Here is a 14,659-nt window from a genome sequence, read left to right as displayed (position 1 = left end):
CTTCAGTAAACGCGCTGTTTGCGTCATCGTACTTAACATATTGGTGCATGAGCTACTCTTTGCTTCCCTTTTTTCTATCTAGGTCAGAAAGTGCCGTGACGCTGGTGCAAATAAAACAAGTGCCACCAGGCAGTAGTTTGGCTGCAAAGTGCAGCAAGGTAGCCGCAGTGTTCACATGTGCAAAATAATAGTTTGTCAGCAGGGTTTGGCTTCATATTTTCACACATATGTTGGTCTTCTTTGTAAGTAGCTGCATTAGCATCAGGGCAAAACTTTGCTTTAGAATATTTGCTCTAGAGGTGCTGGTTGAAGGGAATCGAGCTCTGCACTACAGCTGCAACATTTACATATAATGATGCTCATAGCTGTGGATTTCTTACAATATTGAAATGTTTTAGCACAAAAGACAAATCGTATTATCCAGGGGGAAATGGAAACGACAACTTCCTTGTGTGTGTTTTTTTTTTTTTTCAGTACTTTGGTCGAGCTTGATTTCCGTATCGAAGACGTCGCTACACAAGCAGGGAGAATGGCTTGATGTGAGGCTTTACAGATGCCCGCGCATCTGTGAGAGACATTAGTCTATTTCTCCAAATAATGATAGCAATTTGTGTCCTCTGAGCTCATAATGAGCGTAGATGGAACCAGTGTAGCTTGTAAGCGTGATGGCAGCCATTTAAACGTGGCCTTTACTGACTCCTGTACCCCGAAGTCATAAGCAACGCTTATTTAGAGTGAGTGAGGACGGCATTTGATTCGATTTGCTCCAGTAAACAAAGATGTTGAGCTTAAAACGTGTGATGAATTCAGGGCATCGGCATTGCAGCTATTTTATGTGTCTTTACAGCAGGGACAGTGAGGAAGCAGAGGATGTCGGAGTCTCTTCCTCTGGAAGTAGACAGTGTACAGTTACTCTTCAGCATGCCTTTAAAGCAATATTGAGCAATCTCGTTTCCTCTGCCTCAGAGCTGGTTGCACAGATGACGGAGGGGTAACAGTGAACCGTTGAGCCTCAATATAATAGATACAGTCATGAAGCTGAGGGTCAGTTCCTTTCTCTGTCACACAAACCCAGGCACACAGAAACGGGGCATTTGCAGGGGGACAGCTGCTCTTCCTGTCTCTGTGTGGACAGCGTGCAACATCTATAAGGACACTGTTTTATAGAGTCAGCAGACGCACACAAAGACACACATGCTCTCAAAGTACCTCTCGCATCTGTGCCTTAAACCTCTCTGCCTTCGTCTCTCTCGTGGTGTGCCACAAGGTGTATTTTCAGATTTACAGGAAGTGGCAGTGCTCTGCCAGCGCGCAGAGTTGATGTCATGGCAAATAACATGTAAAACAATAGCATGAGTTAAGTATCTTTATTTAACTGTGGACAAACAGCACCACAGTTGTGATAGAAAGAAAATTTGTGCATGAGAGTGCGTGAGTTGTGCATTGCGCTGTTTAATGCAAGAGGAAGTTCCTGTAGGTTGTAATACTATAGAAAAGGCTTTTCGGAGCATACTTCCTCTTTGCATTTAGGCGGGCAATTAAAATAATGCAAAATGATCACCAAATGCAGTGATTTGTGAAACTTTCAGATTTGTACTTTGTGCTCTGACAGCCTCTTCTTCCATTTTAGCAGCTTGTTTTTCAGCTTACAAAAAGACGGCCAAAAAAGAACTGAAACTGGACGAGACACCACTGGAGTCACACGTTAGATGACCTTAACCATACTTGCTTACTGTAAGAGACGAGGCACGTGTACAGAGAGAGAAGTCGGGCGCAGTCTTAGATTTAAAAAAATAAAAAAATCATAACAAATAAAGCTCCAGTGATTGCTGTGTGTGTGCGTGGATGGACAAGGGAGCAACCAAACAATGAATAATTAACATGGTAAACCCTCGCCCCTTTTTACCCCGTCCTATTAATAATGTAATAGACTCATTTTCTGTCTTTCAGGGAGAACAGCTCTCCTTGAAGTATGAAATCTGTTAAATTGTGTTGAGTGGCCTCTCTATCTATAGAGTTTAGAGGAAATCTGTACCTCCATATATAGTCATAACAAACAGTGCAGTACAGCAGAGCTGATGCAAACACAAACGACACTTCACTCTTTTTACTTATTGGTCATTTTGCAGGGTAGTACATTTAAGTTCTCACTGAACTAAGTACACCCGACAGAACAATAAAGCAAGCAGACAGTCTTGATGTCATAGACTGTAGGTAAAAGATGGATGTAGTGACTATGACCTCATCTACTGATTTCATGAGCCTCAATTTCAGTATTCTGGCTGTGGTCATGTTGGTTTCTTACAGCAATATGTTGAAGAAAGAGTGATGAGCTGAGTTATCAGCTCACGCTAACAGGTTTGTTAAGCAAGCCACATACATAGGTTCTATGGGCACAACGCACAGACACTTGCACAGCAAGCCATAATATTGTTTTGTTAGCTAAATTAACATTTTTTAAAAAGGCACCACCACTGCAACCAGAGACCCAAGTCATCTCTTGTGCCAGGCAGTGAACTTGTTTGACTTTTATCTTGTCTCCCTCCTCTCACCCCCAGCTGGTTGCAGCCCCTCACTGAGCCTTGTTCAGCCAGAGGGGTTTTTTTTCCTGTTAAAAGGGAGGTTTTCCCTCCCACTGTCGCCGTGCTTGCTCACAGGGGCTTGTTTGATTGTTTTCTTTGTTTTTTCTCTATTGTGGGGTTTTAATCATACCCGACCTACGGTGGCCAGCTGGAGACAAAGCGTATACAAACTCAAAAACACAACAGAAGTGCTCCAGGACGCTAGGGGCAGTGTTGAGCTCGATTTGCAAAATAAACAGCAAGTTTGTTGCAAACACATGGACTTGGATACCGGCGGAAAACACCTGCAAGGATAGAACAACCACGCTTTATAAGAAAAGTAATGTGCAAACTGTTGTTTGTTTGATTTGTTTTTAATTACTATGAACGTTTGGTTTATGATGGAGTCAAATCTGACGTTAGCTAACAGTCAGTGTGCTTTGCTCAGAGAGAAGCTCAACACTGCCCCTAGCGTCCTGGAGCACTTCCGTTGTGTTTTGGAGTTTGCACATGCTTCAGAGTTTGCACGTGCTTCGGAGTTTGTGTGTGTTTTGGAGTTTGTACGTGCTTTGTCTCTAGGGGCCACCGTACCCAACAGTTGATGTGATTTGACGTTATATAAATACAAGCGAACAGAATCAAATTGAATTTATTTCTACTGAAATTTTTAACATTTTAACATGAAAGTCCATTGGAGTTTACTGGCTCGTTAAACCAGCCTTTAGCGTCCAGTTGCAGAACTGCATTTTTCATACTTTGTCACTCATGCTTCAAAATACCAGATGCAGTCATTGCTTTCTTGTTGAGCCGTGACACTTCGATTGTCATGAAGAAAATAACTGCCGACAACAACTCTGACTAACCACTCTCCTGTCAGCATCACCTTGAAGTTCTGCAAAAACATAATAAAAGCAAGACTAAAAACAATTCTTTCATTCCATTAGCGATGATGGATGTGTACTATCAAAGGCAGAACTGCACAGAAATTTTCTGACAGGCTCTGACAGGTCATACTTGTTGGCTTGAGTACCTGTGTCACTGCAAAATATTGCTCACAGTAATGGCAGATGTATTTCTTTTGAGACTCTTCAAAAACCTGCTGTTTTTCTTGTCACCTTGATAGCTATCCTCTTTGTTAAAATCGGCCCATTGAGCACCAGGTGCCAACAGGAATGGAGGCTTATGTGTCTTTGGGGACCAATAGTTGAGACGAGCATTTGCAAAACTGTTTGAATTAAAAAGAAGAATAAAACACATCACAAAAGAACGAGAGTGCATCATCTACTTAGAAGCCTCTGGACTTGGCCCACTTCACTGTTTGCAGTGTGGTAGTGGGTCCATGAGGAAGATTGAGGAAGCCGGAGCAAGTGTTGGGCATTAGAATGTACTCATTTTTTGAATCAAGTCCAGCCACATTAATACACATTTACTCTCTTGAAAGCACTGCAGCTGCTCTGGCTCGATGTCACATATTCGGAGGCAGAGCAGGAATGCAACCTGATCTCAAATGTAGCAGGACTGCGAACGATCAATAATGAGAGTGAGACTGAGCCTGGCTTTAAATTTCCCCAAATCAATCACTGTTAGGAGTTGATTTAGACCTTGTGGTTAAGAATCAGCAAGACAGCTTTTAACTATAAGGATAGACAGTGGTGTTAGAGGAGCTGTCCTGCAAAGCTGGACACTTTCTAATAGCTGCCTGAGTCAAACTGTGTGTGCCACTTTATGGTCACATGTCAAAACAGTGTCTTTTGAAAGACTTGCATGCATCTGTGGCGACAAGTGTGGTGTTTCACAACTTCAGCTTCGTCTTTGAAAGATGCCAAGCACAGAAAGAAGTTGCAGGTCGAAATGACCGCCACAACCTGACGTGATGGAGTTGATAAGCCTGCAGTAACTTTTGCCACTGATCAGATCTAATTGCTGCTAAGCTGTTAAGCTGATTGCTGCAGCTTCACCCAAAGGGAAACCAGATCAAATCTCTATCGTCTTGATCGGGAGGCTATCTTTTTTTTCACGGTCAAACGCTTGCAATGGCTGCGCCATCGGCGGTAATTACGATAAAAGCACATGAGCTGAAGGTTGAGTCACTTTAACAAAGTAAAAAAAAAAAAAAGTGCTCATTCACTCTGCAGTGTGGCAGCCAGTCTCCAATAAGTGTGGTGTACAAACGATGACGACACACATCCTCTCGGAGTTCAAAAGTCACTCGTCTCTTCCTGTTTCACAGGACGTAGACTCGCATGAGCCGGTGCAAAATAAGTCAAGCGGCCGTGACTTCCCCAAAACTGTGCATGTTTAATTTGACTCTCCTCTGACTTCCGCGTGTGTCCTAACGTTGTACACAAGAGGCGCATTAACCTTGTCCTGGACTTAACACGGACGTGGTACTCACCTACTGTCATCAGTTAAGCCAGCCAAGCCCAGAGCAGTAATGGTCCTTCAAAGCCCATCTGGTGCACTATGCAAAGACAGATAATACTTAAAGATTTTCACCCGGTCAGGTATGTTTAAAGAATAATTCTCTTTGAAGCATGAATGTCTGATGAAAGTTACAAACTGAAGTATATGTTTCTTCTTTTTCTTAAAAGAAAAAATCAGTTTCTCCCTTTAAATGTTTAACCTTCAGATATGACGAAGAGGTCGAGCCTCAGTGTTTGTGCCTCAGGTTTCCACTTCCCACTTGTAAGATGAGTGATGGACCGGGGCTCGCTTCTTTGTGATGCAAGTGAAGGCCTCAAACTCAGATTGAGATGAACACAGTTAAATGCTCCACTCTTCAGTACAACAGTTTCGCAGCATGAAAATTAGAATCCATACTAGTATGTGCAATAAAGCTCGAATGTGAAAGATAAGTTACGTTTTCAGAAGCTTATTTTATGACAGGAAGTCTGTTCACGTTCCCCTTTCGCTTAAAAGTTTCAGGTTTTAATTTTTGCGACGAAATCAAGAGCCATATATTGTCATGGCTTCTGATGCGGGAAGCATTACTTGGCATTAAAATAAACTGTTTTAGCATGCGTAACACGGAGATCATTACCGTCCAGAGGCCGAGTTCTGAGATGCAGTATTAAACACTGCTGTCTGCATGTATTATTAAGTTTCTCAGGGATGGAGTCTGGCGCTTGCATCATGGGAGTATCTGCAGGAAAAAGCAGGCAGCAGCCTCCCAGTGATCTTAGCAGATGCAATGGAGCTTTAAAAAAAATATTGGAGAGCATGAGGTGCATGCCTGGGTTATACAACTGAATATATAACTAAATAGAAAAACAAAGAAACTGCAATCATTTTTATATATTATTTATATAGGACCAGTTCCAACCAGCAGTTTTGGATGATAGGCAGGAGAATGAAGCTGCTGTTTTCGCTAATTTGGGGTGACAGAGATCACGTGTGGGGAAAAGTCAATTTAAATGGCAACGCAACCAGATCACGAAGGTGTAAATCATGACCAAATCACATTCTGTGCTCTTTATTGATGCCATTTAATTCAAACAGTTGAAGTGGTTTGCGCTAGCCAGCCCAGACAGTTACGGGTCAAGTTTCTGGTAATGTGGTGGTCAAACTGTGGCTTGGAGAGCATCGGGGGAGGTCAAGCATAGTTTCCAGCAACTCCTGCGTCATCTGACGTAGGCTAATCTGTGGATGTAGGCGCGTTTGTGCATATTTGGAGTAGATAGCTGATGTGTCATGCTACATGCTATATCTTGAAAAGAAAGTTGAGCAGCATCTCCACGGACAGCGACTTGCTGTTTAACCTTATTGTGTTAGAATATGAACGACATCATAATGATGGCATCAGCTTTAGTCTTTTTCTAGTAGTAACAGCATTGTTAGGATATTGGATCCTCTAGTGCTAATAGATTTTAAACCAGCGAGATACAGAATCATCACATGCACATGCACATTTACAATCAATGTACAATCAGCTGTACTGAAAGCTTTTGAGAAAAGAGCTTCCCGTTACTGTTTATTGTCTCAAGCCTAATATCCTAAGTTATTTTTTATTGCACCCTCAGTCAGTCCTGCTATTATGAGATGATCCACTTATGGTCATATTAGAGTTTGGTTTAAGCCAGACTGATATTTGCTCATAAAATTGCTCAGCTTGGTAGATCTTGGGAAAACATTAAGCTGGTTTTCAATGATTTGTGCCGTAGCAGTTTATGTGCATGTAGCAACAAAACCCCAAAAACATTAAAAATGCAAATAATGGCTTCCTAAATATATTAAACAGAAACTTGAGGGGGCTGGGACAAAAACACCAGTTCCTCTTTGCTTTGTACTTTTTCACAAGGTATATGACGCACTTCTCTGTCGTGGTAACACACAGGACAGTTTCTCTTCAGTGACTTCAGAGAGAATATGTATTTTTGACACCAGTGTGGCTCTGTTGAAGATCTTGTTGAAGACGTTTTGTGTTCAAAGGTAAGAAAGGGACTGATTTGCTTTCAAACAGGAAAAAGAAGAAGAAAAATCGTGAGATTTTAAAATAGTGTTTTACGGGTTTGGAAAAATTGGGGGGAAAATGTAAACCTAGAAATTATTGGAAAAGTAACGCAGGTCAAGTTGATGAATACCCAGGTAACCGAGTGTGCATATCAGTTAAGAGCTGCTGGAAAAATAATTATATTGATATGTCTGAGGAGACTCACCTGCTCAATTAATGTTGATGCTTTTTGTCCGAACATCAGAACGTCAGACTCCGTTGAAGCTGTTGCTCTGATTGGGATATAACGTCTGGCTTCACGTGGAACACATATAAGGCACGGCTTGAGAAAGACCAGGACCTGGACTCAGGATGGATGAATCATCCGCTGTGTAGTAAAACACTTAGCAAAGAATTTGAGAGGCAGCTAAAAGGGCCAAGCCACAGAAATAATGGCTCTACTCCATCTCCCGTGGTCAGTGCTACCCTTTCACTCAGTGTCAAACCCAAAACACAGCACCCAAAACAGAGACTGTTTTGGGTGCTGTGTCTATAAATTGCAGTTGCAGAGTTACTGTGGCTAATTATTCCTTTGACACATGTGAAGTCACCCCACTGCCTGGTGGTGGCTGAAACCCACAGTGAATCTACTGCTTCTTCAGGATTTAGACTTTGATTAGAGTTAGTTTCAGGCTTGCTTCACTACATACAGAGAGTCTGTCAAATAGACAGATTCATTACCCTTCTGGTATCTGGACTAATCATGGTTCCATGCATAGTCACCCCTAAAGGCTCATTCTGAACTGCTAAACACACCCATCATGCCTAGTAAACACCCGGGGTCAGGACAGTGCTAGCAGGTGACACAACTTTTATTATCTCATTGCAACATGGCCTCTGAAGCTCGTTAATCATTATTTTAATTGACATAAATAAGATTTTTTTTTTTTAAATTTAAGATGCACTGTATTGACATGGATTGTGCATTCATGCATGGCCAGTTGTTTTGGCAAATGTATGGAAAAGGCAGGCTTTTTTTTTTTTTTTGTAAAAGTGTATATCAGCAATGTTTAAAACATTGCTCTTTTGCATGAAAGAAACTCTGTACATTTCCCTCAGATGTAGAAAATACACCCGTGTGAAGATGCGAATCAACCAAATCGGCCAAGTTCGGTGCCATTTTTTTTAAAGCTGCTTCCAGTTCAGTTCTGTCTGATTATGATAGCAAAACGTTGCAAAAGCAGAACACAGATGTCTGCTTATGATCAGTTTCAGGTACTCCAGGACAATGGGAACCTATGAGGAACTACAGTAATCATTTGGAGAAGCACCTATAAATATCCTAAAGATGAGCTTTGGGAACGCCCATTTAATATTTCTGGTTTCATGTAAAAAAAAATATGAGAACTAATTTGTGGTAAATGAGCTGTGACATGTATTTGGTACAGAGGTGCACCGCATATGTGTAAAGTAAGTTATTGTAATCCTAATAATCATTTAACAGCAATTTAACAAGGTCACCACTGCGCGCGTGTGTTCGTATTTATGGCAGATGTTAAGCAGCTGGCGCACTGTGGAAAACAGTCACACATTGTGATGTGTTTGCAGATTGAGTGCTACCGTAATATTTTGTAATGTTGTTAGATTTTGTCAAAGCTGGAGCATCGAGACAAATTGTCGGATGCACAGATGTGTTTTGTTGCAGTGCAAACTGTCGCTTTTGTAATCCCGCGGCCATCACTCTGATACACGTCTATGTATGCGACACCTACTGTATATAATGTCTGTTACTAACTTTCATTCTTAAAAACTGAGAAATATGAATCCCATCAGTCACAAATATGTTTTGATTTTATGAAAGGAAGTCGCAGCATGACAGCGTCCACCTTGTTTTCCTCGTAAATAAATAAATTAAATAAATAAAAAATTTTTTTTATTTATATAGCTTTCTAGACAGAATCAGAAAGTGCTGCACATAAGATAACAAATAATAAAAGGGTAAAACAGACGATATAAAACAGGCAGAAATTGAACCAAAAACAGTTTTAAAAAGGTGAGTTTTGAGTTGTTTTTTAAAAACAACCACCGAGTTCTTAATGTATGAGGGAGAGAGTTCCACAGTCTCGGGGCCACAGTGGCAAAAGCTCTGTCACCCTTAGTTCTCATCGTGGTCTGTTTTAGAGCAAGTAAGCCCTGATCAGATGATGTCAGGGACCTGCTGGGGACATAGGGCTGTAGCAGATCGTAGATGTAGGGAGGTGCCAATCCATGCAAGGCTCTAAATGTCAAGACCAGGATCTTAAAATGTACTCAATTCAACAGGAAGCCAGTGTAGCTGAAATAGCAATGGTGTCACATGTGAATACTTGGAGGTTGTCTTGTTCTTATAGTTTACCATACATTATGAACATGAGCGTCACCAGTCGCGGGCTTGTTTGACAAAAGTGGAGCTATTTCGGTAAACAGGGTTGTTCTAAAGCTTCGGTGGACTACATGCCACATAGAGAGGGTGGCACCAGGCAGGTTGCTATGGAAACAAGGACTGATTCATGGTTTGAGGTCCCGAGAAGCTCAGGAACATGTGAATTTTTACAAAGGGCCGACTGATAAGTGTCCAAGTTCAACCAGCACTGTGTGTTGGTGGAGAGAAGGAGTGCTTCTGGTGGACCTCAGGCATTCAGATTGTTGTTGGAACAACATGAAAGCAATCTGCGATTTTTTTTAAATCTTTTTTTTCCAAAAACAACCTGCTGCCAATAATCTACACCCCCACTCTGAGACGGTGGAGAGAATTGATTGCTCACACTTTTTCAAAGCATTGTGAAGCATGCAGATGACGCTGCATGTAATGATTGCAGATAGGCATAGACGCAGATCATTTGTGCACACATAGGTGTTGAACATCTGAAAGTTTCCAGGAGGGAACATGAGCAGGTTTTTAATGTCAGAAGCTGCAGCACTCCACACACACAGAGGCAAGCAAAGCGGTTAACTGGTGCTCATTGTCAGATCAGGAGTCGGAGTCTCGCATGAAAGAGAGGAGTATGGGAGCTTACTGGGGGCCTAATTAAAACAATACTATAATACTAAAATACAGTGCAAGCAATATCCACCTTTCACAATTTCAAAACAGAAAGTAAAACAGCATTTAACAGTTCATTTACATAGATTGAATAAGCTCTGCGGTAGATGAAATTCAAATGGAGCAAAAAACCCCTTATGTAATGCAGCTACACTAAAACATCAGCAGGCGGATTTGATGTCAGTGTTTTTAAGTTCAAAATTAAAACACGAGGACAGCTCGTGGCTGTTGTTTTCCAAAGGAACAGTGCACTCAACAGAGAACGATATTGAGTGAACAGCACTTGTGAAAATTCAGGAATTGCATTTTAATTTTTCAGTATTAGATTAAGATTGTCGCGTTAATTAAGTCCGCTCTGGGCTTCCACGGGAAACCCCGACTTAATCAGAGGTGCTAAAAATGAGAAGACTTTTGCCCCTAATTCAGTACTTCACCGTGCTTTCTCTTTCCCATTCCAGGCATGCAAAATAAGCGTCTTCACTCGAGTTCAGACAGATATGAAAGTAATATTATATTTACACATAGTTACACATATTACTCATTCACACAGCGTATCTGTAACACTGTTACAGATAGTAGCCAGCCGTAAGGATAAACATTTACGTACACGCAGAGCCTCGAGGTACCACGAAGAATGCTGAGGTCACGTCCTTGGCTTGTTTCTACAAAGTTTGGGGATTAAATAACCTGAGGAGAAATTTACACTTAGAGTGTTTACAGATGGTGATTGCTTTTAGGTTGGATTAGAAACTTGAGGATATTCCAACTAAATATACTTAAGTTAATGCTGAAAACACAGCATGTTTGTCTGAAGTAGTCATCGAGAGGTGTGCACACAACGCAGATTCAATTTTTATCAGTAAGAAATCACAAAACAGCTTCTGAAAATCTATGGCAGCTTGTATTATTAGTGTATTATTAGTTTATAACACAGTTCAGATCAATGATAACATGTCTATAAAAGCATATTGTCAGAATAATGGAAAAATAGGCACTGAAGGCAATGTTGAATGTGTTCCAATGAATGCTTTGTTAGAATAAACAATAATAGAGAAGTCTAATAATCATTGTTTCCCCTTTTTCAAATCTAGACCCAATCTCCTTTAGAGAGAACTTCCTGCTCACAGTGCTCATATCGATGATATAAGCTGACCTTCACGTTCATTAGCATATCTTGACACGCGAGCAAATGAACAAATAAATTTGATCCTTATTCAACGTTTGCTTTTTTTTAAAATGCATTTTTAGCGCCAACGTTTAAACTGCACGTTGATATTTTCTCTTTGGGTGAAAAAAATCAAGCGAACGTGAGCAGCAGCAAGGAGGGGAAACCAAGATTTCTTGTGACTTCCTCACTATTTGGCATATTTTTGTGTTGTGTGTGTTTGTGTGTACTTGTATTGTGCATGTTGTGGGGACCTAAAATAGTTTACACAATCACGCTGTGGGGACTCGACCCCTTTTTCGGGGACAAAATAAAAACCTCTAGGGGGGCCGGGGTTAATGCAAGTAGCGGTTGGCGTTAGAGTTGGGAGAAGGAAATGAATGTAAGTCAGTGTGATGTGAATGTGTGTGCGCTCTGCACCGCTGCACCTGCTCTTTAGGCTGCAAGCTCGATAGAGGAGATGGGTGCTTTAAAAAAAACTAGACAGGAAGAAGCTTCGTACCTTATTGAGAGCGACAAAAAGGTTTCAGCTTGAGTTGATTGACGTCAGTTTGGTCCAAAACAGGGTGCGAGCAACAAACGATGACACAAACAGGCTGATCTGTACCTAGGACAGAATCCACTTTGACGGTAAGTCGGCTTTGTTGAAACAAAAAAAAGATGAATTCTTTTAGGGCTTAAAAACAGGGAAGCACTCTGCTTCATTGTCGTTTTCTCAAACCCTCTTGACTTTCAATGACTCTCAAAATAGTGAAAGTAATATCTGTCGCAAAACACGGCATTTGCAGTTATTTAAAATGCTTTTTGTTGTCCATACTGACGTATTTGTTTGAATACTGGCGCGGGAGTGAACTACAAAACTGTTTGGTGGTGTGCGAATGCACAGTGTCGGGGTGGAGGGGAGGTAAGAGACACGGCGTACACTTATTTCGCTTGTATGCTGGCACATTGTCAGTAAGCCAGGAAGGACCCTCCCCTGTGTTAATACTGTCTATTGTGAGCGTGTGCGGGGTGGATGTGGTGAGTATTAAGTTTGCTATGGAACTATTTAGGGAAACTTTGGAACGGAAAGTGTCTAAAGGAAAGAATAATAATGAGGGAAAACAGAAAACAGAGGTACAAGGCATTACTCAACAATAAAACACACGTCAGACCTGCTTACTGCCTTATTGTTGCAATTCAGTACTTGTTTATCAAATCTTTTTCTGGTGAACTGCTACGGGCTGAATATAAAGCTGTTGATTGAGATTATATCAGTGTGGGTAAAATGTGACGATGGGGTCCAAACTTATATTTTTCTTCCTCTTCTTTTCTGTACAGGTTGCCGGTGGATAAGACCGAAAGAGAGGCCGCAGGCACTGAAAGTGTGCACACGGAAGGACGCTGTGTTGATACATAAGGAGCCTCTCTTAATCAGAGGACACAGAGTCAGGCTCCAGTGATGATCCTCACATCCTTTACAGGAAGGAGCACCCCGCAACTGGAGTACCACCTAAACACACATCTGCACACCTGGATGGACCGCTGCAGAAAACAGGAGCACTTTTTCGCGTGTCCTCATCTTCCACACTTGGGAACGTATTGACAGAGTGCAGTGTCTCACACAGCATCTGTGAGAGCCTGAGAGTGGAGAAGAAGGTCAGCCTTCGTAAGTGGTGTGAATGAGGACTGAGTTTGCTGCTTTCGCTCAGTGTTCCCATTTCACACCAGCGCCATAGAGACCGGGACAACAATTTAACTGGGAGGGTGGGGTTAGCGGGAAGCCCTGGAGCAGAGTGGAGAAAATACCGCTGGACTGGAGTTGGTTTGTCAGGTGGACACCATGCAGTCAGACGACCTCTTCATTCGCAAGTTTCGCCGTCAGAATCAGCGGCCGCCTATCGCAGCAGTCAACTTTGACCCCAAGAGGGAAACGGGTGTAGTGGAGTGGCCGCCAAGAAGGGACGGCGATGGGGCCGAAGCGGACAGCCTCACCCCGAGCCGCGCCGGGTTGACCCTGCGGTCCATGGGCCGGGGGCACATCATGCAGAGAAGTAACAGCGATGTCACACTTGGGGACTTGGACTCCTCTGGGAAGGCGGGGGGGAAAACAGCGCGAGCGGTTGGTGAGAAGGTGGATGCTGGGGTTCAGGGAGACACAGGTGTGCTGTTACACAGGGAGTACGGCAGCCTGTCATCACTCGAGAGACAGACTCAAGCCCAGGAGCCAAGAGCAGACGACCAGGGACCCCTGAGTCCAAGTGCCCTCCGCTTCAAAGACCCTTTCCTGCTTTTAGGGCTGCAGGGACACCCTCCAGAACCCGATGGATACTTTCGAGGTGTTTGCACGGTGGATGGCCCAAAACCCGTTAAGCCACCAAAGCCTGAAGGTCTTAGCAAAAAGTCTAAACCCACGACCTCTCAGGTCCCTCAACCAGTTCCATATGACAACATCGGGGGCGGAGCCTGGGTGAGGAGCTTTGCTCACTATGACGTGCAGAGCATCCTGTTTGACCTAACCGAGGTAGCCACAAACAGAGACAGCATTGGACGGAAAAAGAATATCACCTCAGGGGCTTCAGCTGCCTCCCAGCCCCGTCCCCTCTCCCTGTCCACCCCATCCTCACCTGCGCAGGGCGGGGGTGGTAGCACAGGGAACGCAGAAGACAACGAACAGTCAATGATGCTAGATGAAGGTGATGGCAACGATAACGAGCTCCTCCTCAGCTGCCCCCACTTCCGCAACGAGACTGGAGGAGAGGAGCAGGCGGGCCTGGGTCGATCCCAGGGAAGGAAGGGACTCTGGTCTAGCCTTCGCATCCCCAACGATGCAGTTTCGGTCCTGGAAGAGCCCAGAGAGAGCAATGTGCAGCAGCAGGGCAAAAGCAACTACTTCATAGAGCATGCTGATCTGGGAGCCCATTACTATCGCAAGTATTTCTACATGAAAGGTACGTGGCACAGTGTCAAAGGATTACGATCAATTACTTTTCAGCTGTTCCCTGTTAAGTCTAACACTCACCAAGATTTAGGAATTTTCCCGTCCTTTATAGGCCATGTGAAATTCATTCAGTCACTTTTTTATGCTTTTTATTTTAATTTAGCCTTTCCTTGTGAGTGTTTATTTATATGAGTGTTTACTGTGTGTGTTGTGAGTAATAAAGGGTCAAGAGCCTTCAGTTTCCCTTCAGTGCTGTAGGTAGGAGTAATTGCACCTGAGTCACTTTATTTTCAGCAACTGTTGAGTTCACCATCATATTGCCTTGATATGAAGAGGTAGAGTCTTCTGCTTAGAGAGGTGGTTTAAAGTAAATATTAGTCACTTTGAGATTGTTTTTTTAATAGATGAAATAGATGAAAATTAAAATGCAAAATAGAGTTATGGTTTTGAACCTCTTTCTTTTACATTTTACATTATGTTGCCATTTTTGGTCCTCCATATA

At 42.6% G+C, this 14,659-nt stretch overlaps 1 protein-coding gene across 7 annotated transcripts in view; it reads left to right on the top strand.

The window, feature by feature from the left end:
- sipa1 (signal-induced proliferation-associated 1) overlaps nucleotides 1-14,659 on the top strand; it is a 38,694-nt gene that overhangs the window by 7,202 nt on the left and 16,833 nt on the right. For 3 of the 7 annotated variants that reach the window (XM_082548028.1, XM_082548024.1, XM_082548022.1), the window contains exon 2: nucleotides 12,558-14,167. In XM_082548028.1, the coding sequence (XP_082404154.1) occupies nucleotides 13,060-14,167 (1,108 nt within the window). In that variant the 5' untranslated portion in view covers nucleotides 12,558-13,059. Of the gene's footprint in view, nucleotides 1-4,916; nucleotides 5,066-6,905; nucleotides 6,990-7,401; nucleotides 7,466-11,663; nucleotides 11,868-12,557; nucleotides 14,168-14,659 lie in introns of those variants that run through there. The other 4 variants (XM_082548025.1, XM_082548026.1, XM_082548027.1 and 1 more) reach the window with 4 other exon arrangements.

The sequence above is a fragment of the Aulonocara stuartgranti genome, assembly GCF_965226115.1.
Source record: "Aulonocara stuartgranti genome assembly, chromosome: 10".
Lineage (NCBI taxonomy): Eukaryota > Metazoa > Chordata > Actinopteri > Cichliformes > Cichlidae > Aulonocara > Aulonocara stuartgranti.
Note: the sequence above shows the minus strand (reverse complement) of the source record. Positions and strands in the feature narration are given on the sequence as shown.